The sequence below is a fragment of the Convolutriloba macropyga genome, chromosome 10 (assembly GCF_964194025.1).
Source record: "Convolutriloba macropyga chromosome 10, txConMacr16.3, whole genome shotgun sequence".
Classification (NCBI taxonomy): domain Eukaryota; kingdom Metazoa; phylum Xenacoelomorpha; order Acoela; family Convolutidae; genus Convolutriloba; species Convolutriloba macropyga.
The window spans coordinates 2,992,752-3,020,279 of record NC_134477.1 but is presented as its reverse complement, the minus strand read 5'-3'; the positions used below and the strand labels follow the sequence as shown (position 1 = coordinate 3,020,279).

Sequence of the window (27,528 nt, the reverse complement as noted above, 5' to 3'; positions counted from 1 at the left end):
ACTAATTATTTGGAATTGGTCGAATTATTGTTTTAATTTTTGGACTGACCTCTCTGACATGAATCATTTTTTGCAATGAATCATTTCATTAAAATAAAGCATAGCCGAGAAATTGCTGGCAAGAGCTGCGAAAGAGACTGTTGCGACCTTTCGTGACAAAGACCATTGATACCCGAGACAGAAAAGGGGCTTTTAGAATAAAAATTGATTTCAAATTGTATCCTTGTTTTCAAATCCAAAACCAATGTCTTTTAAGTAATTGAGGTTTATAATGATATAGTTCTGGTGTCCTCAATTCAGTTTTGGCGTTCTTTACAAACTCAGTTTAGATTTTTCAATTGAGTGCAGATGTCATTTCTTGAGTGTGGTAAGTCGTAAAAGTCAGATTTGTTACCAGATTGACAAAAAACTCACTCAGTCGAGTAACAATACATAAACAGACGCGACTGATGTCTGATGAATTGCTATCGAACGACAGACTGGGTCAATTTATGTTACAGGGGGTGTAGCTTAGAAATGTTTTCTGGGTGCTAAAAAGCTCACTTCACAGAGGTTACATCCCCAAACCTCCAGGACGGCAGCTGACCTAAAGTTAAATGGACTTTGACCATTAAGCTACAATGTTTTCGATTCTTTTTGATGGTGATGAAAGTCTATGAATGTTCTACAACAAAAGCGAAAATTTTGCATTTAAGAAGGCACACAGGTTTACAATAATTGCTTCAAACTTCGTTCAAGAGCAATTTATGACGTCAAGCACAAAATTGCAGCTGCAGAAGTGTAGAAGTCAGTGAGAAATCGGACTTTTGACTTATTCTGCGCGTCATCAAATAATCTCAACAAAAAAAAACGAATTATAAAAAAGCAAGGCAAGACAAGGCTTGAGTTGCAATAATCAAAGAATTATCCCTTACGAAACTAAAAACAAGACCTGAAATTGACTAGAGTTGGACTGTCAATTGGAAAGAACCTAATTTAAAATACTCACGTGCACATTTTAAAATGCCGAAAGTCTGCAGTGCCCGAAGTTAAAATGCCAGAAGTTACTACGTAGCCAGAAGTTGAATTCCGCTGACTTTCAAAACGTGCGCGTTTCGTGTTCTAAGCATGGTTAAGTGACTCTGCAGAAGTCACTTCGAAATTCTGACTTAATATCTCGAACCGCTTCGCGCTTCTCGTCAAACGCCAGAAGGTCTCAGTGTCTTCAAGCAGAGTCACTTAACCATTACGTAAATATTGAAGAACCGTATACACAGAAGTCAAATTGCTGCACGTGAATAAAATCAATATCGAGGAAAGTACAATTTTCTACAACACCATTTTCTCACTGTTTTTCAAATTGAGTAAAAGAATTTTACGCCACAGAACCTTTCTTTTTTTCCACTTACAAAATTTTTAAAAATCTGTCACAAAGGTTAAAAAAATGATAGCGTCACAATGCAAATGAAATTCTTATATTTGTAAGAAAAAACTAATTTCGACTGTCTTGATTTAAGCATTCAGCTGTCTTCGTTTAAGTATTATGTTAAACTGCTGTCAGTCGGTTCTACTTTTTGAATTAAAAATGAATTAAACAAATTTTACTACATACTTTATCTTACAGGATGAAGTATCACTGAACAAAAGTGTTCTGATCAGAAAGACTATTTAGCGTAGTAGTTCTTAATTTATATACTTAATAATGTTATTTGTTGCTCTCGTACGAACTTTTAATCAGTTATTGTAAACTCGAGCTTCTTTTTATGCATTTTTTTTCCGCTTTTGTTCCAGAACATTCTTTGATTTCTCAAGTGACTTTTCCACAATTTTCCCCTTTATTTTTGACTGCTCTCAATTGACTTCACTCAAAAGTTTGCTGCTAAAATGAAGGCGCTTGTAGTATTAAAAATAACAAAAGACCGATAGCCGTATGGCTAATGCTTTTGTCCAGAGTTCCGGAGGTCAGGGTTGATTCCCGCCCTGGTGGGATGTTTTTGCACTCATAAAGAAAAATTTATCTTGGCTGCAGCCCCTTGAATTAAATTGCTCCGCATGCTTTCCGAGATCAATTTGTCCAAATTTTGTCAATTGATGTTATAGTACATTTACCAAGTTTTAAATATGAGGTCTGTTGGCCATGCATCTCGGACAGTGGTCATGCTTCATCGACCCATATGAAACTGTCACAACTGAACGTAAGGTTAAACTTCCCCCTTACAGAGGATGAAATGTGCTTGTAATATTAGCTATGACAATTGGGAATCAGAGTGTTAGCGAAAACATCAAACATTGAAAATTGCATGCGGGTATTTTGGCACTTGTAACTTGTGTAACAATTGCGAACTTCAACGGGAGTTCAATGCTCAAACGTACGTAACAAATGGCCATATAAAGTAGCCGCTGTTGAATAATTTGGACTGTATTGAGCTCGGAATTAAGAAGTTTGGTTACAAGGAAGTTAAAAATTGCAATTTAAATTGAAAGAATTTAAAAATTGCAAAATAAATTGAGTAAAAGAATTTTACGCCAGAACCTTTCTTTTTTTCCACTTACAAAATTTTTAAAAATCTGTCACAAAGGCTAAAAAAATGATAGCGTCACAATGCAAATGAAATTCTTATTTTTGTAAGAAAAAACTAATTTCGACTGTCTTGATTTAAGCATTCAGCTGTCTTCGTTCAAGTATTATGTTAAACTGCTGTCAGTCGGTTCTACTTTTTGAATTAAAAATGAATTAAACAAATTTTACTACATACTTTATCTTACAGGATGAAGTATCACTGAACAAAAGTGTTCTGATCAGAAAAACTATTTAGCGTAATAGTTCTTAATTGAGATACTTTATAATGTTATTAATTGCTCTCGTACGAACTTTGAATCAGTTATTGTAAACTCGAGCTTCTTTTTTATGCATTTTTTTTGCTTTTGTTCCAGAACATTCTTTGACTTCTCAAGTGACTCTTCCACGATTTTTCCCCATGATTTTTGACTGCTCTCAATTGACTTAACTCAAAAGTTTGCTGCTAAAATGAAGGCGCTTTTAGTTTTAAAAATAACAAGAGACCGATAGCCGAATGGCTAATGCTTTTGTCAAGAGTTCTGGAGGTCGGGGTTGATTCCCGCCCTGGTGGGATGTTTTTGCACCAATGAAGAAAAATTTATCTTGGCTGCAGCCCCTTGAATTAAATTGCTCCGCATGCTTTCCGAGATCAATTTGTCCAAATTTTGTCAATTGATGTTATAGTACATTTACCAAGTTTTAAATATGAGGTCTGTTGGCCATGCATCTCGGACAATGGTCATGCTTCATCGACCCATATGAAACTGTCACAACTGAACGTAAGGTTAAACTTTCCCCCTTACAGAGGATAAAATGTGCTTGTAATATTAGCTATGACAATTGGGAATCAGATTGTTAGCGAAAATATCAAACATTGAAAGTTGCGTATTATGGCATTCGGATATTTTGGCACTTGTAACTTTTGTAACAATTGCGAACTGCAACGGGCGTTCAATGTTCAAACGTTTGTGACAAATGGCCATATAAATCAGCCGCTGTTGATTAATTTGGCCTGTATTGAGCTCGGAATTAAGAAGTTTGGTTACAAGAAGGAAGTTAAAAATTGCAATTTAAATTGAAAGAAGTTAAGATTTGCTAGATAAATTGAGTAAAAGAAATTTACGCCACAGAACCTTTCTTTTCCTCTTACAAATTTTTTAAAAATCTGTCACAAAGGTTAAAAAAATGATAGCGTCACAATGCAAATGAAATTCTTATACTTGTAAGAAAAAACTAATTTCGACTGTCTTAAGCATTCAGCTGTCTTCGTTTAAGTATTATGTTAAACTGCTGTCAGTTGGTTCTACTTTTTGAATTAATTAAAAATGAATTAAACAAATTTTACTACATATTTTATCTTACAGGATGAAGTATCACTGAACAAAAGTGTTCTGATCAGAAAGACTATTTAGCGTAATAGTTCTTAATTGAGATACTTTATAATGTTATTAGTTGCTCTCGTACGAACTTTGAATCAGTTATTGTAAACTCGAGCTTCTTTTTTATGCATTTTTTTTACTTTTGTTCCAGAACATTCTTTGACTTCTCAAGTGACTCTTCCACGATTTTTCCCCTTGATTTTTGACTGCTCTCAATTGACTTAACTCAAAAGTTTGCTGTTAAAATGAAGGCGCTTGTAGTTTTAAAAATAACAAGAGACCGATAGCCGAATGGCTAATGCTTTTGTCAAGAGTTCTGGAGGTCGGGGTTAATTCCCGCCCTGGTGGGATGTTTTTGCACCAATGAAGAAAAATTTATCTTGGCTGCAGCCCCTTGAATTAAATTGCTCCGCATGCTTTCCGAGATCAATTTGTCCAAATTTTGTCAATTGATGTTATGGTACTTTTACCAAGTTTTAAATATGCGGTCTGTTGGCCATGCATCTCGGACAATGGTCATGCTTCATCGACCCATATGAAACTGTCACAACTGAACGTAAGGTTAAACTTTCCCCCTTACAGAGGATAAAATGTGCTTGTAATATAGCTATGACAATTGGGAATCAGATTGTTAGCGAAAACATCAAACATTGAAAGTTGCATATTATGGAATGCGGGTATTTTGGCACTTGAAACTCGTGTAACAATTGCGAACTGCAACGGGCGTTCAATGCTCAAACGTTCGTGACAAATGGCCATATAAAGTAGCCGCCGTTGATTAATTTGGCCTGTATTGAGCTCGGAATTAAGATAAAAATTGCAATTTAATTTGAAAAAGTTAAAATTTGCAAGATAAAATGATATTTCTGTACCCTTAAGTTAAAATCTAGCGAGATAAATGAGAAAGAAAATTAATTAATGGAATTTTAAAACTGGGCCTTGTGAGCTTATCCGTTTGTTTTGATTTTGTGAGTTTATAGTCAATGAGGAGATTATTTATTTTAACCTTTTGACCCATTGATGAGCAGCAGTTTTTGTAACAAATAAAGGATATTTTCCGATGAAATGCAAAAGGTTTTTTATTTTATTTCAATCGCCTGTTTTTAAGTAAAGTTCTATTTTGCTTAAATCGGCTCTAGAGTTTAGCCAATGGCAACAGAGCTTAGTACTTTAAAGTGGGGTAGATTTCAATGGGGGGGGGGGGGGAATTGAATTGCTATTATTTCAATGATTTGATTTTTTGTAATAAGAAACTGAGTTAATCCGATGGTATTTTGACCTTTTCCTCTGCCCATTCCTGACACACGCTTGTCCATGGGCCCTTTTTTGGACCCTATTGGCATTCCAGTAACTGAATCCACTTTAGAAGAAGCTCGTCTTGATTTTTGCATTTCCTCCATTGCATCTGCTTCTGATTTTGCCTTCTTCAATTCATCTTCAATCTCCAAATTATCCTCTGGAAAAAATCAGAATATTCAAACCATGTAAAAAAATGGGATCTATTCTGTTTCGGCCCCCAGCTTTGTGAGCATAAATCGTTTTTGACCCCCAGGCGCACGTGCTAGTTTCTTACATAGTAACGTGCTATATAACAACATATAATTTGTAACTGGGGGGCGTAAAAAACACTGGGGGCCGAAACAAAATAGATCCAAAAAATGTTACAATTAAGGAATCATTGACAGCTCCTGAATCTTATCTTGATACAAAAAAAGAAGGTTTTCATTTTGTGTTCTTATAATTTTTAAAATTTGATATTCGTATCTATTCTGTTCGCCCCCTCCACCCCCCCCCCCCCATTTTTATGCCCCCACATACAAATTGTTTTGTTGCTCGTTACAATGTACAAAAATAGCACGTGCGGCTAGGGGACGTAGAAGTTATATACCCTCTAAGCTGAACAGAAAGATCCTACGTCTCATGGGATCTTTTCCGTGTGTGTCCTATCCCCCTGTTACAGAGCACGTGTCATTATATAGTAAAATCATTGTAAAAATATGACATGACCCGTCAGGTCGGGGGAGGGGGGGGGGGGGGGGTGATTGGGGTGCAAATAGTACGCGCTAAGAAATGCTTCTTAATTGAGATTCAAGTTCAAGTATTCCCCCGTGCGCAAGATTTTTGGATCTTTTCCGTTTCTGCCCCCCCCCCCCCCCCAAGCTTAGTGGTGCATGTTATTTGCACCCCCCCCCCAGACGCACGTGCTAGATTTTTACATAATTAATTTTTAGGTAATGACACGTGCTCTCTAACTTGAGGTGCATAACGTACTGGGTGGGGGGGGGGCACAAACGGGTTCATATCGCCTACGAGGCGGTGCTATCTATTACAAATCAATCCCCCCAAGCTTGCCAAAACAGAATAGATCGCACAAATTATATGATCTAGTACTACTAGTTCTAATTATAATTGAAGTGAATTTTTTCTAAACCAGTACCTTATTTGCCCTTACAATATTTTGTAAACTCTCGCTACTTAAAGCATATTTTGGTTACTTCTCTGACCTGGTTCCCTGCCGAATTCGGACTTCCATGGCTTCACCATATCGCCGGCACTCACTCTACCGCTAGAGTAGTATCCCGCACTGGAAGTATTTGGAGAACTGGAACCTTCAGGACCGTGCAATGTTTTGCTCTTGCGAACTTTCTGGCTGTAATTAAAAAAAAACTTTTTTGATGAGGCAGTAAATTATTTGGAGGTGATGTTGGGGTTGTATAGTTCTTGTCCTATAATTTTTGTGGGCAATCAGAATGAATCATCAATATACAATTTCTGGCTCATTTTGTTACTCAACATGAAAAAAAAAACAGATTTCAGCACATACAAAGGTGACTTCGTGATATTTCGTTTCTGCTTGCTTTTTTAAGAGCGTTTACTCGTTTATTTTTGTTAAATTTTAGTTTTTCTAATTTTCTAACTGCATTTTCTAATTTCTCTTTTTCCTTAGAATAATTTAGTTAGACAAGACCACTTTTTACTTCAAAATTAGGTGACCCGGTATTGAGTGTGTATTTTTGAACAAACCAAGTCGATCAGAAGGCTCCCAAAGCGATCAAAATATATCACTTAAGAATGCAAAAAGTTGTTGGCGTCAATTGTAATTTCGAGAAATAAAATTCGGATTAAATTTTGTTCCATTTCAAAGTGAACCTCAAGATTCTTTGTCCTCAGAACACTATTTCTATATGTTAAACTGTTTTTCTATATGTTAAACTGTTTTTCTATTGTGTTAAACTGAATTGCTATCAAGCGATTAGTTCAAGCAATAGCTCTCGCACGACTACTGTGAGCTCGAATCTATTGCGCGGGAGGGGGGCTGGCGGTGGCAACTGAATTCACAGAGGTGTGCTTCAAATGACGTATTTAGAGTTAATTGTATACCACTGATTTAAAGTGAAAAATAACTTTCAGTAGTAAACGTGCGCCACTTGAATTCAGCTCCTTGAAGTTATGATTGATAGTTGTTAATATATCACGCGAAAACTCGACAGCTTGCAAGTCTCTGTTGGAGTTAAAACGTTAAGATCAATCAAAAATTTTGTATAGAAGAAATTTTTTATACACGCGTTGTATCACTTGCTTAAAGGTTCATTCGAGTTTTATTTTAAAAATATGAACCAACAAACCTCGGATGAGTTGCTCTGGAACGAAAAGCGGGAACAGATTTCATATAGAGGGGGAAGCTCAGAACAGTTTTTTAAGATAGTTTTTCTGAAACTTGAGGAAAAGTTTTGAGAAAAATTTTTGTGATTTCTTTTCGTTGTTAGACCTTTGTTTAATTATGAGAGGTTACTGGGGCTAGTTTCAATAGCAATATGCATCAGAGACGGTTACTAAGAGTTATGAGAACAAACTTCAAGTAGCGTTCATCTGAAATTAGGCTCTATGCGTTTATCCCGCTTCTATTTTGTAATTATGTTTTTTGATACTGTTTTGTTCATTTTGGGGTGTTCTGCTGAGCAACTACTTTTTACAAGAACTTTGTGAAGAATGAAACTAGACTAGAGAATTCAAAAAAGATTTCTATCAAAATGTTGAGCAAGCTGTTAACTAAGGTAAAGCCAAACAAATTTTTGTGCGACGAAGTAAAAAAAAAACATAGCAGGACAAGTCCTGGAATGCAATCCAAATAATCAAATAAAACTCTGTTTCGGACTATTCAGTTGACATTTTGAACAAATTCAGCCAAAAATTCGAAGAGTCAAAAGTTTAGAGAAACTCAAATAATCAACTAAAGAAACTGTTAGTGAAACCTTGAAGACCAAATTTGATTCATTTAACACATTAAACCGCACATGAGAAGTTTCTAAGTTCTGCTTTAATACTATACCCAAAAACATTTTTGTTTTGTTAAATCTGACCCGTAACCCATTTGCAAGACCTAAAAAATTTTTCACTGGCCCTTAAAGATCGATATACTCTGAAAATGACGGAAACGACTAGGGCGAGCGGTAGCGCTCAAATCTATCGTCAGGGGGTGCAGGGGTTGGAAACTAAGTTCCTTTAGGTTAGCTTCCAATGTCGTCACTAGAGATCATTGTATAGCACTTAAGATTTATAGTGTAATTTAAGGTTTAAGAGTGAACTTCCGCCACTTGAACTCAGCTCTTTTTAAATTGTGAATGAGAGAAATTTATATAACGCAAAACGCAAAAACTCGAGAGCCTACAAATGTCTTTTCAAATTAAAACTTTAAGGTCAAGCTTAAATTTTTTCATGGATGACACACTTTCATGATAATTGCTGAAAGCATCATTCGAGGGCAATTAATAAGAACATGAACCGACGAACCACTTTCATGATAATTGCTGAAAGCATCATTTGAGGGCAATTAATAAGAACATGAACCGACGAACCTCGGATGAGTTGTTCGGGGAAAGGTGGGGGCTAGATAATTTAGAGGGAAGCTTTGAAATGTTTTTTGGGCGCAAAAAAAGGTGGCCCCTCATAGGTTCTCTGCGGGTTCTCTATGAGATCAGTCCACAATTTTAAACAACAATTTTATTTATTTTTTTTAGAATACAAGCGCGCAAAAACCGCCAAGAGTTCTTTTGAATAAAAAACACGTTTGAATGAGTGCTTCAAATTTAGTTCGCGAGCTATTAATACGCGTGCTCGGGAGATTTCTGGAATATAGCCGCCATTGATTCCCTTATCCACGATTAGCATTGACAGAACAGAGGAACTGGAAAAGATTGATTGTGAAATTTTTCATACAATTTTGATTTCCTTTCGTTGTTAGACACTTGTGTCCTAAGGAGAGGTTACAAGGACTAGTTTCAATACCAATAATTATTGGTACCTTGACACTTTGGATTGTAAAAATAGGAGCTCTATAATAGCCGGCTGAGAAGATGAGGGCGGCTATTAATAAAATTGTTTGGCTTCATTACGGGGTGCAAGTGATAGGGGTAGAGTTGTGGGAGAGCTGGACGAGAAGGGGTACAAATAGCCGGTTTGGAGGAGGGTGGACGGGGATGAGGGTGAGAGAGTGGTGACTAGGGTGAAACTTGAAACTTATAAGACTAGGAACCGCCCTTCACACCTTGAATTTGTCTCCTCAAAACAGTTTTGGTGAATCGCATACAGAGACTCCTACGGCATTACCTGTTTATCCCGTTTTTGAGGACAAAAAGTCGAATGGGTCACAAAAAAATTGTATAAAAAAGACCACAGAACTAATATAATTGCTAAAGCGTCGTTTGAGAGCAATTAAACACCAAGTGTTTTTGCCGGGTAAAGAGATAGCCTAAAGATTAGTCTTTGAGAGAAAAAAATAGAAAGCCTAAATAATAGTCTTTGAGAGGCTGACAAACAGTTTCTAACAAGTATCGAAGAATTCTGCTTTTCAGTTTTTTCCATCGGAGTTTTGTGGTTTGGTCTTGCGCTGTTACATCTTTGGCCGCAATTCCATTTTAATCCAATACTCGTCTTTTTGTAAAAAAAAATTAATCTAAAGATAAATCGAAGCAAAAGATTTACTGAGGCAGAATTTTTTTTATTTGCGAAAATTTTAAATATAAATATTTGGTCGCTTTTTTGAAATTACGGAAATGAAATGATATAAACCAACTTACTCGTGCTCATCAATTGCATGTTGTGCCTCGTCCACTATTTCAGTTGCTTCACTGTGGCTCAAATTCGGGAATGATTCCGAGGGTATCTTGTGTGCATCATTAATCTTCTGGGAGGTCCTGATCAACGTATCTGGCTCTACCTCCATCGCTTTTCCATCTTTTGAAATCATTCTTATCGAGGGACTTTCCAAGTCATCGAAAGATTGCCGAGTTTTGCTGTCGACGTGCGTTCTTGATCCCAAAAGATTGTCTTCGCCATCATCGATGTCTGACTGACTTTGGGACGTTGGGTTCGGCGATCCTTTCTTCGTTCTGACAGACAGTTTTCGATTTTCAGAATCAAGTTCGATTCTGTTCTCGTCTCCGAGGTAAGAATCGTGCTCCATTTCTGGAACATTGTGTTCATAGTTGAGTTGTGTTATCTCCTTTTCGGCTACAGAATCGTGGGTGTTTTCAGACACGCCAGAAGGTTTAGCCGGCATTACTGCCAGTCCTTGGTTCTCAGATTTCACATTGCTTGTGTTTCGAGGGCTTTGTTGGTCAACAGCCAAAGTTCCTTTTTTAGCATTTGTGTCGACATCTTCCGATTTCGAAACATCAGTTGTATGCGATCCTTCATCTTCGATGTTTACATTCAAACCTTGATGTGCTCCAGGAGTGCTTTTAGAAACGTGAGTTTGACCAAATTGTGATTGGTCATCTGGTTCTTCAGTTATGTGATCGCCCGCTGTTTTCCGGGCCGAAATATTTTTGGTCAGCGACCTGTCCGTTGAGAGAACTCCACTTAGATCTACCGAGATTTCGCCGCTCATACTACAGCGTAAGCTAGAAGCGCCTGTTTCTGTTTTCTCTTCGAAAACGTCTGAAAGAATCAAGTCTAGTTCAGGTTGGACCCGTAAGTGAACATTAGTTTCTGCCGTTTTGCCTCCGTTTAGTCGCTCAAGAATTAAGCGTTTTTCTTCTTCAGTAACGTTCATATCAAATTTGAGGTCAACAATTCCCGAAAGGTCAAAGTTTGCTTGTGCATTGTAATTTTCAGTACGCTCGGAATCCATTTGTTGTTCTTGCATGCTTCTATCAGGCATTGAACGACCACGGTTTTCCTGTTGAATTCTTTGCTCCTTGTGCATCGACCTCCGGAACTCCTCCGATCTTCGATAATTCTCAGCTTGGCGGAACGATATCAACTCATCCAGTGCTATATTCGCAGTGTGGACAATGGATTCCAGTGATTTTCGTGCGTGGTCAGTAACCTCAACGCAATCATCACTCTTTCTAGGCGTCCGAACTCCTTGCGAGTTTACAATTCCAGTCGAACCTCGACTTTGAGGAACGCGACCCTGTTGTGACATCCCACTAAATCTGGGATGAGTTTGGGAAGCTCCGCTAACTCTTGGACTAGGTTGCGACCCTCCTGCAGTTCGAGGACTTGGTTGTGATTGTTGCCTGATTGTGCTTCCTCGGGGGGTGTATGGCGCAGCCGATGATGCTAGCGATGATCTTTGGAACCGGTAAGGTGTAATGTCTTCCGAAATTCGTTCATTACTAAAAAGAGATGGCGACTTTTGAATCTCAGTCGGCATACTTTCTCTTTTGATCGACGTAGCTCTTGCAGCCGCTCGAGCTTCGCCTTGTGACATCGCAACTGAGCTTTTGCTTGATTGGATCGCAATCTGTTCATCTTGTGAGCCACTGCCTTCTTGGGAATCGTACAGTTCCTCCCTGTCAATGTAAGACAACGCTTCACTTTCAGGAGAGTGATTCGATTTGAACGTCGATGGACTTGCTCTGCCTGTTATACCCACAAATTGATCGCTACCTCCTTTGTCGATAGAACTGTGAGCCGTTGGTAGCTTGCTTCCGTTGTTCGTGTTAGGTCTTTGGGTCCCACTGGGGCGCGAACCGCCGCGCTGTGATGCTGATCCGCCTCTGCTAGATCGCGGACCTGATGCTCTTTGAGATTGGTAAAGACCTTTTGATAAGTCAAGAACTGGTAGCGCACCGTCACGTGTACTGCTAACAATGCTGGATCTTTTAGTCGACGCTTGTGAATGATATGTACCTCGCGAATGAACAATGCTTGGACGCTGGCGGATTTGAGGTGGAACGTTTCCGTAATTAACCGGTCCGCTCAAATGGGAGCTTACAATACTCACTGATCTGTTGGGTGTTCGAACGACGCCTGATTCCCCGATCCCTCGTCTGGTCAAAGATTCCAGTCGTCTTAAACGAACCTGGTCTGGTGGTACTCCTGGAATATCTTTTCCTCCGACCGTGTTCCGTCTCTTATCCGTGAATTTTTGGGACCCTCGACTGGGGGTATGTGCCGATTCTGGCCGGCTGTCTGAACGTGATGATTGTCTGGACACTGATTTCGAAAGAGGAGGTCTTGACAAGACTCCGTTGCTTATTGCGTTACTAGTTCCTGGGGCTTTGGTGCCAGTTTTAGCCAGGGTTGGTATCTGCGATTTCGACTTCTCGGTTTGAATGGTACCCAGACTTGGTTTTTGACCTTCGGATTTCTCGAAACTTGGTTTGGGTGTTCTAATTGTACCTAAGCTGGGTTTTTGGGGCTCTGATCTGTCTAAGCTGGGTTTCGGTGTTCCAATTACCCCCAAACTTGGTTTTTGCCCTTCCGATTGATGAATGCTGGATTTTTCACCCCCTAAACTTGGCTTCTGAACGTCTGAAGGACCTGGCTTCTCCGAACTCGAAGTCTCTATCTGATGCATTGGGCTTTTAAGTTCACTAAACTCATTCTGGGTTCCCGTTTTCGAAAGCTGTTCATCGTAACTGGCATCGTCATCAAAATTGGGGAATTTTCCTGATTTGACTGTCTTCTCCTTTTGGGGTTCTGAACCGGTTGAGGGCGTTTCGAGTGAGGGTCTGAAGGCACTGGGGAAGTTAGCACTTGTTCCTCCGCTTCCTCCCTGTCCGTGAATCATCTCTTGAAGTGATGTTTGTCGGTCTGTTGTTTTCTAGAACACTTTAAACCTTCGATAAAACGCTGCATAACTAGTTTTGCGTTGAAAGATTACAGAAACTGTTAAGTTAACATGGAACATGGCCGTTTTGGCTTATGTTAACTCGGCTTCTCGCGATTGACTAAATGACATAGGAATCTGTTAGTCTCAAAATTTTTTTAATAGTAGTTTTTATTATCTTTGGAATAAAAAATTTTTTATCATGAAGGGGTCCATGGCCCAATCTTGACCTCTATGTACTTGAGAATGACCTTGACTGCAGAAAAAATTTATTATTGTTAATAATTTGAATCATGAGGCGCGACATTCTTGCCTTTTTCCTACCTTAAGGGATTTGAGGAACTATTTGTCTGTTTGTGTGATAAAATGTGTGTACCTTAGTTTTGTTTCCTGATTCTGGTACTGAGACTGTCTCTATTTCGTAGTGATGCTGTTGATCTTCAGGTGTCGCATCCTCAGCACTGTACTCGTAGTATCCATCTCTGTCTTGGGTGTCCTTTTCAAAAGTAAACAATCTGTGTCCTTCAATTACCTCATTTCAATTTTACGCTTGTCGATCATTCAGCACTAGCATTTAATGATACCAATCTAAGAAACTGTCAATTTTTTTTACTTTTATTGTTTTGTTATATTCCTCCCATTCCTTCCATTTCTTTGTGGCCTAATTATCTTTGCAAGAATCGATCTAGAATTCTAGAATCGATCTGAACGCCGTAGAATTCGTTCTTCAAGTAATTATACTGCTTTTTTCTTTATTTATTCCGTTAATTTAGTTCAATTTATCAAGAAGGTACCGGTCAAAAAGCCAACAGCAGGCTTGTAGAACTCATAGGTTGCCCACTAGACGCTCTATTTTGAAAAAGCTGAGTTGGCAGAATATAATCATTAAACTTAATTTTTAATTAGTTCAAATTGAAGGAAACAGAGATCCCTTTTTACTCAATCCTTTGTAGATTTCAGTCGCACTTCCCTTCTTGCTTTCCACGAATGGCAAGCTTCCTTCTTTCCTAGTTCCACTCACCGCTGACAATTTCTCACTCGGCTTTCGCCCACCCGCCGAGTATAGGTCGGCTCCCGAACCTGTCTTTCCTCGTGAAAACCCTGCGATAGCTGAATCTGGTTGACTTGGGGCTTTTTTGTCCACTGAAGGCGTTCTTGATAGCTTAGTTGTCGGCTGTTGCGAACTAGTCGTTGGTTGGGCTAGTGTTGAAAGAATTCAAAACTTGCAACATTTTGACCTTGATCTTTGCAACCGGATAATTTTTGCTTGCTTAACTTTTTTTGGCAAAATTTGAAGAATTGTTCCTTTACAGAATATTTCTTGAAATTCCTTTAAAATTCACTATTTTCTAATATTTTCGAAAATGCGTCAGTTTTAAAATTCTCTCTTCAAATATTAGCGGGTATTGAAAATTAGTCATGTTAATGTTAAGCTCATCTAGACGTCTTGGAGTTTTTGACTTAAGAATCAAATTTCAATCAATACATTTGAAGAAATTTAAAATAGTTATTGAATGTTGCAAGTGTTGAGTTTCCACTACTTACCGCTAGGCTGTCTTTGTTGTGGCTGTGATGACGTCATGTCCTGTGGCATTGTGCTTGTAATGTGTTGTGAGTCCACAATGTCCTTCTGATTGTCCTCCTCTTCATAATAATACTCATCTTGCTCCTTTTGTTCTGTCTTGCTAATCTCCTCATCTTGTATTCCCATGTCATCTTCCTGGAATTTATGTTAAGGGACGTTCAATTTAATTGGTCTCGTAAATTTAATATAACTCGTTCATGTTTTACATCAAACTAGCTTTATTTTAGCTAAGTTGTGAAGGTTAATTTAGTTAAATAATTAATTGCTCTCAAACGAAGTTTGAAGCAATTATTGTAAGGGTGTTTCTTTTTTGTATATTTGCTTGACCCGATTTGTTCTACAATAAATTCGTTTGTGTATGTTACAATCCATACATCACGTACGTCAGTTAGGCTAGAAGCCTGTTTTCAGACGCCGTACAAGATTTTCAAAAAGGGTCCCTCAATTACAAGATTCCTTTTCCTTACTTACTTTCTTAACCTAGAGAAAAAAGATAAAGATAATTATCAGTTTAAAGAAAAAATTGTACTGTTTTTTTAAAAACGCTAACCAAAACAAATTGGTGAAATACCGTGAGTCCTCTATATACAGATCTCTGAATTTGTGGACAAAATTGTTCAATTTGCTGTTCTCAACACTTATAATATCCTCAATATCTGTCTGTCCAAATTAAAGATTGAGTTGAACAATATACGTATCCGTGTTTTGGTCCTTTTTTGTCAGCCCTTGTCATTTTATATTTTGTAGTTAGTGATTAGGGTCTATGATAATAAAGGCTACTTTTAATTTCAGAGGTAGATATAAAATTATTAACCAATCAACTGTGATGCTCTCTGCGAACTATTTTGCAAAATAGTTTAAACAATTCGTATACTTGAAACTTAAATTTTGAGATATTGGAATACTTTTTTCGATGGGTTCTCACTTCATCAGTTCGTTTCAGCCTAAAAATTATTCGGATGAGATAGTTTTGCTGTATTTGAAGAGCCCCTAGTTGATTTTTTAGGCTGTGCCATAAAGAAGACATCTGTATTGATAGATGGATTGAACATACATTTTCAAAATCTTTATCATCAAGCTGGTTGATAAATTTATTTTGTCTGATAAAAGAGAGAGATGGATTTATTGCATTTGTTTTTTGACTCGTAAATGTTCTAAGTAATTAAGATCTTCATCTAACCAAACAACGAGTAATTTTCTTTATCGAGGTTGCTCTAGTTTGACCTCATTCCACATCAATTCGCAAGGCGTTTTCAACCCAAATGTGATCACTTTAGTTTCGCTCGGATTAGTTGTAAGCTTGTTTTGAGACATCCATAATTCCGCAGCTGTCAGATCATGTATATAATTTGTTTTTCACCAACAATTGTAGTGTCATCAGCATAAAGTACAAGATCACCATGATTCTTTTAATTTGTCAAGTCTGATATATAGAAGAAATAGAAGCGGTCTCAAAACTGAACCTTGTGGTACTCCGCAGGTAACCCCTAGATTGCTTGATGTTTCGCAAAGTCTACAAATTGGTTGCGGTTACTCGAATTTGAAGTTAGGATGTTCGATGGTATACTTCGTAGTCCATAGATCTCATACTTGCTGATTAACGGTTTTTAATCTACAGTATCAAATGCTTTTGATGGATCCAGTAAAATGCAGTGAGCAACTCGTTTTTTAGATCTGAGGTCAAAAACGCGTTGAACTACCTCAACTAAAGCATCTATTGTTGATCGTTTACTTATGAAGCCAAGTTGTTTTTTTTTGACAACACATCGTTTTGAATTAAGAAAGACATGAATCTTGAATGCAGGAGTTTCTCGTATTTTTTTTCTAAATATTGGTGTGAGTGATATTGGCCGGTAATTATTGGGATCAGATAGAGGACCTTCCTTGTTTATAGGAGTAACTCTAGAATTTTTCAGGCATTCTGGATGGACTCCATTATCTATTATTTTAGTAAATTGATCGCAAAGACATGGAGAAATAGTTGGTTCAAATATTTTAAGAAGATTGTCTGAAAAACCCATGTGATCAAGGCTGAGTTTATTTTAAAGTTTTTCTATTTCCTTGTGAACTTCGATTTTTGTAATTGGTTCCAGATATATTGTGTTGCCTATTTCGCTCACGTGGTTTAGGTTTTCATGGCAGGCTTTTTTTGGCGGCGAGTGTTGGCCCAATTGCGGAGAAATAGGAGTTAATCTGAGTGGCAGTTTGTAGATTGGGTTTATCAGCGGCTGCTGCTTTTGGTTCCAATTTAATTTGTGTACCAATTTGTAAAAAAAGTCTTTTCTTGGAATCGTTATCTTTGCTATTAATTTTTTCAAAAAAAAATTGTTGTTAGTTTTCTGGACTAGAGTCTTTGTAATGTTTCTGTATTTTTTATAAATACTTCTGTCTCTATCTTTTGAGATAAGCTGGAAAACTTCTGTCTTTATCTGTTCGATTTGAGATAAGCTGGAAAACATTTTTTTTCACACAAAGTTGTTCACTTCGTTGTTTATCCGCCAGCATCTCTGGATTGGTTTGTTTGAGATTTGTTTAGGGGGTTTTACTACGTGTAGAGCAGAGGACAGTAATTCTTTAATTTTACAGAAGGTTTCCTGTGTTGAGGATTGTTTTAACGAATGGTTGTTCTCTCCAAGTTTAGATATCAGACTACAATTCAAAAGTGCTTGCTTTTAGTGCTGTTTTAGTTTTGACCTATTTCGTCCCAAATAATTTCCTCTTTTCGAATTTATCAATTTTGAGGTTTATGTTTGCCCAACTATGATACTACAATGATCTGTTATGGTAGTTTCAATTACATTTGTTTCGCAATTAAAATCTGCGAAAACTACATCAATAGTAGTTTTCGACAAGGTTGTATTTCTCGTTGTTTCACTTCGTGTTGAGACTAAGTTCAAGCCCAGGTTTCAGAATGTTTCGTTAGCTCTTTTGTTATTGTAGACTTTTTATTGAAATCTTGATTGAATTCCCCACAAAGTACATATTTTGAATTACTATGGTGTCCAGTTCCTATTAGGTGAGTCATCAATTCATCCTGAAATGTTGCATCTTGAAATTTAGAAGCTTTATCTATAAGGCTGTTGCGAACATGGTTTGACCAGAAAAGTAAGCTTTTACAGTTAGAATTTGTAAATCGGGAAGATTGGCCCATTTAATTGTATGCATTTTAATATTCTAACAACACATAATTGCAACACCTCCACCTTTGCCTTTCTGTCGACTACATGTTAAAATTTTTTTATATGTACCTTGACAAATTGTTGATAGATTGCACATTGGTTTCAACGAAGTCTTAGTCAGAGCAATGAATGAAATTTCGTTGAAGATGTTTTCGACATTTATCATAAGTTCATCGTAATTAACGCCTAGCGAGCGAATATTTTGAGGCATTAAGAAATCTTTCATTTCATATCAGAAGTATTCCTACCGCTTGCTGTAATATTGTACACCTTTTTATGGCTTCTTGTGTTATCATGAAATGACTTTCATCTTTGTTACAAAATTTCATGTAATTGTGATCTAAAATGTGCAAACAACAATGTTCAACACTAATGACTAAGAAATGAAGTTTACTATCTGCGGACAATTGCATCCATTAAACTACGTATGCCATTCAATTCTGTTAAATAATTGTAAAGTTTCCAAATTGCTAAGAGCAGACAATCGTATGTCGCAAAATGGTCAATCTAGGTCTAATCAGAGATAATAAAAACCTAGTTTTATAAACTTTTTGGAGCTTTTCGCTAAATGAGGACAATTGCATCAGGCAAACTCTTTAAACCAGCAATTAAAACAATTTAATAATGGAAAATTTTTCCCCCTTCTTCCGCCCTCCCTTCCCTTCCCCCTTCTCGCCCCTCCCCTCCCTCCCCCTTTCACCCTGTTCAACACCTCCCTGCCCTCACCAACTCCCTCCCCTTCTCTCTCCCCCCTACCCTCCCCTCTCTTCCCCCTGCTCCCCTGTTCCATTCCAATTTCGCTTTTTTAAATAAAGAATTAAATCAAATCAGGTGTGCAGATTGTTTCATTTGGACAATCATATGTTGCAAACTCCACACCTGGGACAAAATTTCAGTTTTGTAAGATATGTTTTGTTTTCTTTCATTTTATAGATTACTGTCTGCGGACAATCGCATCGAGCAAACCTTTTTTTTGCTACTATCAACTAGTGTTTGTGGTGTATTTCACTATTGCTTATTGTAAAAAAAGTTGCTGCATATGAGGTTCTGACTGAGGGTTTTGAGTAATGAACGCCTTATCAAAATCTACATTTTTCGTCTAAGTCACAAACAAAATTATAAGAAGGAAGTGTGTTTAGAAAAAAAGGAAAGTGTGAAAAGAAAAAAGTTTGGAAAGAATTCAGGAAAAGAGGGTAAAATTTAACTATTTTATTTCGTATTTAAATTGCGCCACTTTTTGAAAAATCTTCTCTGCTGTCAGTTAATCATTAACAATACAAGCGACTGAAATTCATTTATGTCAATTCAATAATCAGATATCAGTCTTTGCTGAAGTTTAAAGAACAGAAATTTTAAGGAATTCAACATATCATCATAACAGGAGAATTAGAATCTTAAAACACAACACAGAATTACTTAAATAACAGGTTGAACACTATGATTTGACACAGCAACTTCACATACTTTCTTGTCTGAGGGTGATTAATATTTTGCCTTTATCAAAACTTCCCTCATTTTTTGTTATTAATTTCCTCTTGAAAGGATTAGGGGTATTAGTTTTGTTTTTGCCCGTGTCCTTATGCGTTCTTTTTCTCTTTTAAACCGGGTATTGGATTTGACTCAGATCCTCGATACTATTTACACGCACAAACTTTTTATTGATGCCTTTGGGGTCACTGGGAGCAAAACAGGGGACAGGCACTGCACTTTTATAAGGAGAGGTTACATAATTCATGTCTTCAGCTGCAAATTTGATTATTGATTCAATAGGAGACAAACGCTCATTAATATAAATCAATTTACCATTCACGGGATTAACCGGTTTGCGGTTGTTTTTGGAATCTGCTTTGAGTAGTCTTATAAGTTTGTAAACTTTATCCTTTACATGGAACTGCACGAATTTTAAAATAACTGGAGGAGCGTGATACGCTTTCAGATTACTTTCAACAATGTCATAATTTACAAAGTTTTTGCAAAAGTTTTTGATGTTTTCAAAAAGTACCCTCTCATTTATGTCGGCAATTAAATTTTGCAAGTGTGTATACCTGGCGTCATCTATTGATTTCTCTTAGAAATTTACAGCCATTTTGGAGCGCTTTTCTGCTTTCCTCACATGGCACAGCATCTCTGTAGCTCTGCAGCTCTTTGTCCTTTTCCAAGTTAACATTGCAATCCATCGAAGTTAGGGAATTCATTCTCATATAAGTAATTGACAAGGTTATTCAATAACAAAACAGAATTAAGTTTTCTTCAAGAAGCTATTTTGATATTGATAGAAGCTAAAAAAACATTCAGTTCAAGGTTTAAAGCAAGTTGTAAAGAAAGAATGCTTGAGCGAGCGACCGATTTTCACTGCTCATTTCTCGGTGAATTTTCTTTTTATTTAGTTTCTCGAGTTAACTTTTTCACGCTTAACTTCTTGGGTTTTTGTGATAAACTACTCTTATTGAGAAATTAAGGCTGTTGCTAAAATGAAAGCGTCGGTGAGGTGGGATATTACAAGGGCCTGATAGTGGTTAATGCTTTAGTCTATCACTCTGGAGGTCGCGGGTTCGACCCCCCCCCCCCCCCTTGTCGAATTTGTTTTGCACCCATAGAAATTTATCTAAGCTACAGCCCCCCCCCTCTGAGTTAAATTGCCCCACCAGTCGTTCGAGAGCCATTTGTCTGACAGTATTCTGTTTTTGGTTTAGTTAAGGTTCTCTTTTAGAATTATAATCAATAACATTTTAATTTTATTTAATATCTATTGTTATCATCTTCGCAGTAGTTAAAACGAGGCAATTAAATTTATTTTTAATTGAAGTTTATTTCTGGTAATGCATTTGGGACTTCTACAAACTCCCTTTATTGAGGAAAGGTGTTTTAACGGTGAAATAAACGTATCTGTTTTTTCATTGCCCAGCCGAAGTCATGGCCAACGGAAGTCAGTGAAACATAGTTACCATCAGAAAATCAAGAGATAAGAATATTTAGTAGAGACCGAACGCAGCAGTTTTTCACCGCTATTCTTTGCGTGCGCGGGAGGTGCTACAGCGTCATAATCGCGTGTAATGGCACAACTCTCCTCGAAGAGCGGCAAATTTCGACAGGAGAGCTGTAGATGCAATTAACAACATACGAACCGCTCCAGTTTTGAGCGCGTACCGATTCGCAATCTTTGCCTTTGGGGATGTAAATCCCCCAAAGACCGATCGCTAGTAGAAAGCTAATGTTAGGCCATACTATCGCAGGGACGTTATATATTTTGAGATTGCCAGAAAATAGCCGCAATAGATTCGTATATCGGCAGTCTAAAAAAACAGTAAAAAAGACAGACCAAACAAATTCGTCTTTACATTGAAGGCTGATCTGTTATATTTTGATTAAAAATCTATAAGTTATTGCTGCCTCTATTAGCTGATCTCAAATAACCTTTATTTAGAGTGACACACACCCATTTGACCTTATCTCTTTGAATTAAAGCAAATAAAAGTCAATTTCAAAGTGAGGAAGTAATTTTTGAGAGTGAGGTAAGTCAAGTGTGACCAAAAATTTAATCACGCGCATGAACAAAAAAACTCGCTCCACTAAGAGCGAAAAATGACGTCACACATGCAATTCTGTTGCAATTGCATGAACGAATGAACAAAAAGTGGCTGTGACGTCATATGATCGTAACAAAAATCATGACGACGAAATAAAAAACATAGCAGGACAAGTCCTGACGTACAATTCAAAGAATTTTCATTGACTAAACAGAAAAACTAGACCTAGAATGGACTTTGAGTGAATTGAGAAAACCATTTTTAAAAAAATCAGAACAAAAAAAAAAGAAAGAGAAAATCAATGTCAAAATGCCGCATGTGAACAAAAAACCACTAGCAAGAAAGGAAAATTTAATTCAAACAAAAAACTAGGCTTAGAATGAGCTGTGAATGGATTGTCTAATTAGGAAGTGAGGAAAACTGTCATTAACACGACTAAATGAAAAGAACAAAAAAATCGCAAAACCGAGCAAGACTTAAAAAAATCACTGATAATGAAAACAAGTTGTGAGAAAACAAGTACTTAAAATGTTTTGATATCAATTGAAGCTAATAAGTAGCTTCTATTAAGCTTCAATAAAGATCAAATGAGACAGGTCAATAATGACATTAAATAACAGGACAGCAAAAGAACTAGAAACACGGGCAAAACAATTAATCGCTATTACTTTATTTAAAAAAAAACCATGTCTTTCATACAGACCATTAACTGCTCTTTGAAGAATTCCAAAAATTATTTTAAGCATTAATAGAACACTTGTATGACCTTTCCAAACCATTAGTCAAAGAAAACACATCAAAAATAGACGTCAAAATTCAGCACATGAAAAAGAATTGCTTTCGAAAACCAAAAACTGGTTCATGTAGCAAATTCTCACTCCAGTTTGACAGTAATTAGGAAAAAATCACACTTCGCACCTAATCACTTTTTTTATCCCTTTACCACTCCAGCGTGATTAAAAGCGCCACTCTAAATTTTCCTCTCAATGAAATGAAAAAATTCTGAACAGAACCTTGAAAAAAAGGCAGCGGACCAATAAAATCCAAATTTTTTATTGTAAAAAGGAAAGCGCAAAAATTATAGACGTTTGAATAGCGAACAGCGGCTGTTAATGGAGCATTACTTAAAAGCAAATTTGTTAGAAAAGACAATTCATTTCTAAACTTTCTGTCAAATAGAAACACTTTCTGCTATCAACCAACTGGAACTAACGTAAATGCTCGAAAGGCCAAAGTGGTCACAGAAAGGGCACAAAAATGATATGGTTACTGCAATAGAAACACTTTCTGCTATCAACCAACTGGAACTAACTTTTGTAAATGCTCGAAAGGCCAAAGTGGTCACAGAAAGGGCACAAAAATGATATTGTTACTGCTTAAGTGCAATTCAGCAGCAAATGATTATAACTCCTTGACACGGTTGAGACAGGTCTTTTGAAAAAAAAAACAACAAAGCATTTTCCAAATAGATTAGATAAAGCGTGACTACTTTCCTTCGAATTCCAAATCATTGCCATTATAGATAAACGTTGCGTTAAAAAACAAGGTATACGAAATCAACCAAGCATTTAATTTGCAATAAAGCTAAAAAGTATACACAGTAAAAACTGTAGACACCGGAAAAAGAATTTCAAATCAATAGCATCAGTAAGCAACAATTAACGAAATTTCTCACTGATTTGCATATTATATTAATTCGCCAAATATCGATTGGCAAGAAAAATGTAAACAGGTCGGTTTGATTTCTGTAAAAAAACACAATCTTAAGGCCCAATTCATGACTTATCTAGATATTATTTGAGCAAATTAAGAAACGCTTTATATAAAAAATATTCTGCTTGAGAGAATTTATGAATTAGAAATTGATAAGAACAAAAAATTATGGCAAGAGGATATAGTTGTTCGCGAGGATTCACCGAGTACAAGTATGTTTTGAAAACATTCCCTTACCAAAACAAATGCCTAGCAGGGAGCCAAAATAGAGGTGAACGATACTTTTATCCTTCTGTACTAAAACTGCTTTTAAAATCAGGAGGAATGTTAGATTTAAAATTAACGTTGCTTTATAATCTGAATAAGCATTCGTACTAATACAAACTACTAAACATAGCTGGCAGATTGCCAGACAATAGCCGCAATAGCTTCGTAGATCTGCAGTCTCAAAAAAACAGCAAAAAGACAGACCAAAAAAATTCATCTCTTCCTTGAAGGTTGATATATTATATTTTGATTAAAAATCTGTATATCTTTTTGCTGCCTCTATTAGCTGCTGTCTAATTACCTTCATTTAGAGTGACACGCACCCATTTGACCTTATCTCTTTGAATTAAAGTAAATAAAAGTCAATTTCAAAGTGGGGAAGTAATTTTTGAGAGTGAGGTAAGTCAAGTGTGACCAAAAATTTAATCACGCGCATGAACAAAAAAACTCGCTCCACTAAGAGCGAAAAATGACGTCACACATGCAATTCTGTTGAAATTGCATGAACGAATGAACAAAAAGTGGCTGTGACGTCATATGATCGTAACAAAAATCATGACGACGAAACAAAAAAAACATAGCAGGACAAGTCCTGACGTACAATTCAAAGAATTTTCATCGACTAAACAGAAAAACTAGACCTAGAATGGACTTTGAGTGAATTGAGAAAACCATTTTTAAAAAAATCAGAGCAAAAAAATAAGAAATAAACAGAAAATCAATGTCAAAATGCCGCATGTGAACAAAAAACCACTAGCGAGAAAGGAAAAATTTAATTCAAACAAAAAACTAGGCTTAGAATGAGCTGTGAGTGGATTGTGAAAACTATATAGAAAAAAATCCGATCCAAAAAATAGAAAAAAACAGCAAAAATTAGAGTGAAATTGCCGCATGTGAACAAAAAACCACTACCGAGAAACCGAATTTTTGTTCAAACACCGTTTTCTCACTCTACTTTAAAATTAGAGCAAAAAAAATTCCCGCCGCAAAACCACTCGCTTTTTTGCTCCATTTCCTGTTTCGGCGTGACCAAAATCACTACTCCAATTTGACTTCAAAAATCATGAAAATGTGTGAACAGATCTTTAAAAAAAATAGCCGGAAGAATTCCGGAAACGACTGGAAGTGAAAATCCACTTAAACGCCATCCAACTACTCATCAAACAAAACGTGCCTTCACTAAATGATGATTATCGTGAAACAAAGTCATGAAACGAAAAAGTTAAAACAATAAAATCATATCTGTTAAAATATGAAAAATCTGATCAAATTTTGTTATAAATTGAGATCCCGAAAAAATGCCAAAATAAATTCATCAAAACAACTAGTACTTACAAAAACCAGTTATGTGAATTTTGAAAAAATACTTTACGCTAAATTATGAAAAAAAGCTCTTAAAAACAACTTTCACTGAAAAACTGGAAAAAGTTACTAAATTTTTCAGTATTTGAAAAAACTTATAAATCAAAAGAAAAATTCCCTTCAGCCAATAGGGTATCCAGATGCTCACAAAACAATAGGCAAGTCATAATAGGCAAAAAAAAACTGAGCTAAAAACAGGAAAAAACCGAAAAACTGCAAAAAAAATTATGAAAAGTAGTTCCAATTTTCGCCATTTTTTTGTCATATTTCTCAACAAAAAAGGATTCTTACCCATAAAACCGTAACCAATTGTTATCATAATATTGTTCAAGTAGAAGGGATTTCTTCAATACCCATTTGAGCCAGTAAAACAAAATAATCGTCAAAAAAACGCAAAAATTAGCCCGAAAATCAGCAAAATACATTAAAAACCTCCGAATTATCATAAAATTCATATGAGTTTCCAGCAACCTTCAAACCACTACCGAAACCAGCCTAAAATTAATACAAAATCATGACCAAACCTCTTAACGAAAATAAATGAAAAAACTGCTTTGAAATGCCGCACGTGAACAAAAAAATTTTGCTCGATTAGAGAAATTTTTTTCACACATCAATTTCTCGCTCTCTCAAAAACAGCGGTACGAACAAAAACCACTCTCTTTTCGCTCCGTTCTCCACTGTTGTTCAGCACCAAAATCACTCCAAATTTTTTCACGCGTATCATTTCCCGCTTCAAAAATCACTCCAATAAAATTGATTAAAAAAAAAGGACTTCTCCATTACTCCTCTTCGAGTCTTAAAAAGACAGCGCCCCAATACAATTCAAATTCTTTGAATTGTAAAAAAACCAAGAGAAGGCCAATAATAGCCCCAGCTATCGCTGTGCGGCTATTAAAAAACATCTAATTTTTAATATTATTTATGTATTATTGAATAACTTATATTTAAGCAGTGTGCTGTTATGCATAGAATTTGACTTGCCATCCCTTCTATAAAAAAACTTAAATTCTTGTTCAAGGTTTGATAGTTGCCGACTGTCAGAAAGAATTTTACCTATAAAATTGATCAAAGAAACTTCCCTTGAGCCGCTAAATACCATGGAAAAAGAGCCAACTCAAGTAGTATTGTAATAACCTGTTCATCTAACTCGTTAAACCTGCAAAGATGATCAGAGGAATTTCCGACATATGAGGTGTTCAAGATTTTTCTGCTTTTACCTCTTCATCTGGGGCGGGTGTCGCTGATAGGGCACTTGGTTGCAGGGTACCCTCTCCTGTCTTTCTAACTGTAGTGCCACCCACCTCCACATAATCCGAATGCTCTCTGCAGAAATTAAAGATCACATGAAAATATCTCCGCTCAATAAAAACCGTTTTCTTTGTCTAATTTAGTGAGAATTTGAATTAAGGAGGAATTAAAGTTATGAAGGGGAAATGTTTTTTAATTTGAAGTTTTGTAATATTTCAGCGACCATTTATAGTCTCAAATAAGTTACAAAAAGTAGGATCGTAAAATGCCCCTTATTTTTTTTCTTTCTCAGTGAATATAGTACTTAAATACGACAGCAATTCGTGAAAAACGATAATTTTTGGTTGAAGATACGAGTTTAAGGATTAAATGAAAACAAAGATTTTGGTTGAAAATGAAAATGTTTCCAAAAATTCGAGTTTTTACTGATTCCGAATTGTTGATTATTTCAATTAACCCTGTGTTTCTAATAAACTCGAGAAAACTCGGAATACGAGTCATTTGATCAAGTTTTTCAATATTTTCTTTTCTATAGGTCCAATATTTGTTTGTCTCTTTACCTGACACTAGATCCTGCAGAAGGTGGCGTGTCGAGTGACGGTCGGAATGCACTGGGGTACTTTTGGCTACTTATGGCACTTCCTCCATGAGTCTGGATCAATTCCTCTGGCTCTGTAGTCACATCCCCACCGACCTCCTGCTCGCCCTGAAAAGTCAAATCCACAGTGCTTAAATACAGTTTCTAGCAGAATATCACCGTTTATTTTTCACCCCTCCAATTTTATTATAGCCGACAGATTGCTGGAAAATAGCCGCCGTTGACCATGCTGACGGGCGCTGGGATTGAAACAGTTAGTGAAAAAAAAATAAAGAGAAAACTGACTGAACTGTCAAAAAGTGTTCTAATTTAGTCCACATTTTCATTATTTTCGATAAACATGTTAAAGCTTGTTAATTGTAGTACAAAAAGCTTAATACTAATATTCACTAGCAGTGTGCTCTAGCTGTTGAAATATTTTTCAGCGACTAAACAAAAATTGGCAACTTGAAATGACAAGGAATGGGCTCGGTCGGAAAACCACTTAAAAAGTCCGATGAAAAAATTGAAATAAAAGAATTATAGTAAAATTGCCGCATGTGAACGAAAAACCACCAGCAAGAAAGCGAATTTGCGTTAAAACTTCTTTTCCTCTCTCCTCTTAAAAATTAGAGTGAAAATTTCTTGCTGCAGAACCAGTCGCTTTTTTACCTCACTTCCCGTTTCGGCTTGACCAAAATCATTTCTTCAATATGACTTCCAAAATGATCAAAATGTGTGAAGGGATCTTGAAATTCAAGTTCTTTGAATTGTAAAAGAGAGAGCGCCTAAATATTAGCCACTGAAAGGTGAACGGCGGGTATTAAAAAAAAACTAGTTAAGATTTTTCTGGAAATTTTCCCGGTTTAAAATCTTTTGAAGATAAAAAGGGGTCTGCTATCGAAATTCCCATGAAAAATTTTACTGCTTCTCGGAAAAAATAATTCTTGAATTTGTCGTTCTCTGACCTTTTCAAGCTTAATTTTTTCCACTGAGAAATGTTTACTTCACATTTTGCCATCTGATGATTGTATTTGTTAAACAAGTGGCGCACTTACGATCAATTTGAAAGTATCCGATTTTTAAAT

At 36.5% G+C, this 27,528-nt stretch overlaps 2 protein-coding genes across 2 annotated transcripts in view; one reads left to right on the top strand and one right to left on the bottom strand.

Moving 5' to 3' along the window:
- The window catches only part of LOC142348366 (sideroflexin-1-like), a 134,568-nt gene that overhangs the window by 11,697 nt on the left and 95,343 nt on the right, over nucleotides 1–27,528 (top strand). The gene's annotated exons all lie outside the window — the stretch shown is intronic.
- The window catches only part of LOC142348524 (uncharacterized), a 111,151-nt gene continuing 88,694 nt past the window's right edge, over nucleotides 5,072–27,528 (bottom strand). Inside the window, exons 13-20 of the mRNA XM_075399898.1 lie at nucleotides 26,424–26,569; nucleotides 25,833–25,938; nucleotides 14,525–14,699; nucleotides 13,916–14,179; nucleotides 13,356–13,480; nucleotides 9,996–12,973; nucleotides 6,423–6,568; nucleotides 5,072–5,374 (exon numbers count right to left, since the gene is read on the bottom strand). Coding sequence (XP_075256013.1) covers nucleotides 5,106–5,374; nucleotides 6,423–6,568; nucleotides 9,996–12,973; nucleotides 13,356–13,480; nucleotides 13,916–14,179; nucleotides 14,525–14,699; nucleotides 25,833–25,938; nucleotides 26,424–26,569 — 4,209 coding nt within the window. The 3' untranslated portion in view covers nucleotides 5,072–5,105. The remainder of the gene's footprint in view (nucleotides 5,375–6,422; nucleotides 6,569–9,995; nucleotides 12,974–13,355; nucleotides 13,481–13,915; nucleotides 14,180–14,524; nucleotides 14,700–25,832; nucleotides 25,939–26,423; nucleotides 26,570–27,528) is intronic.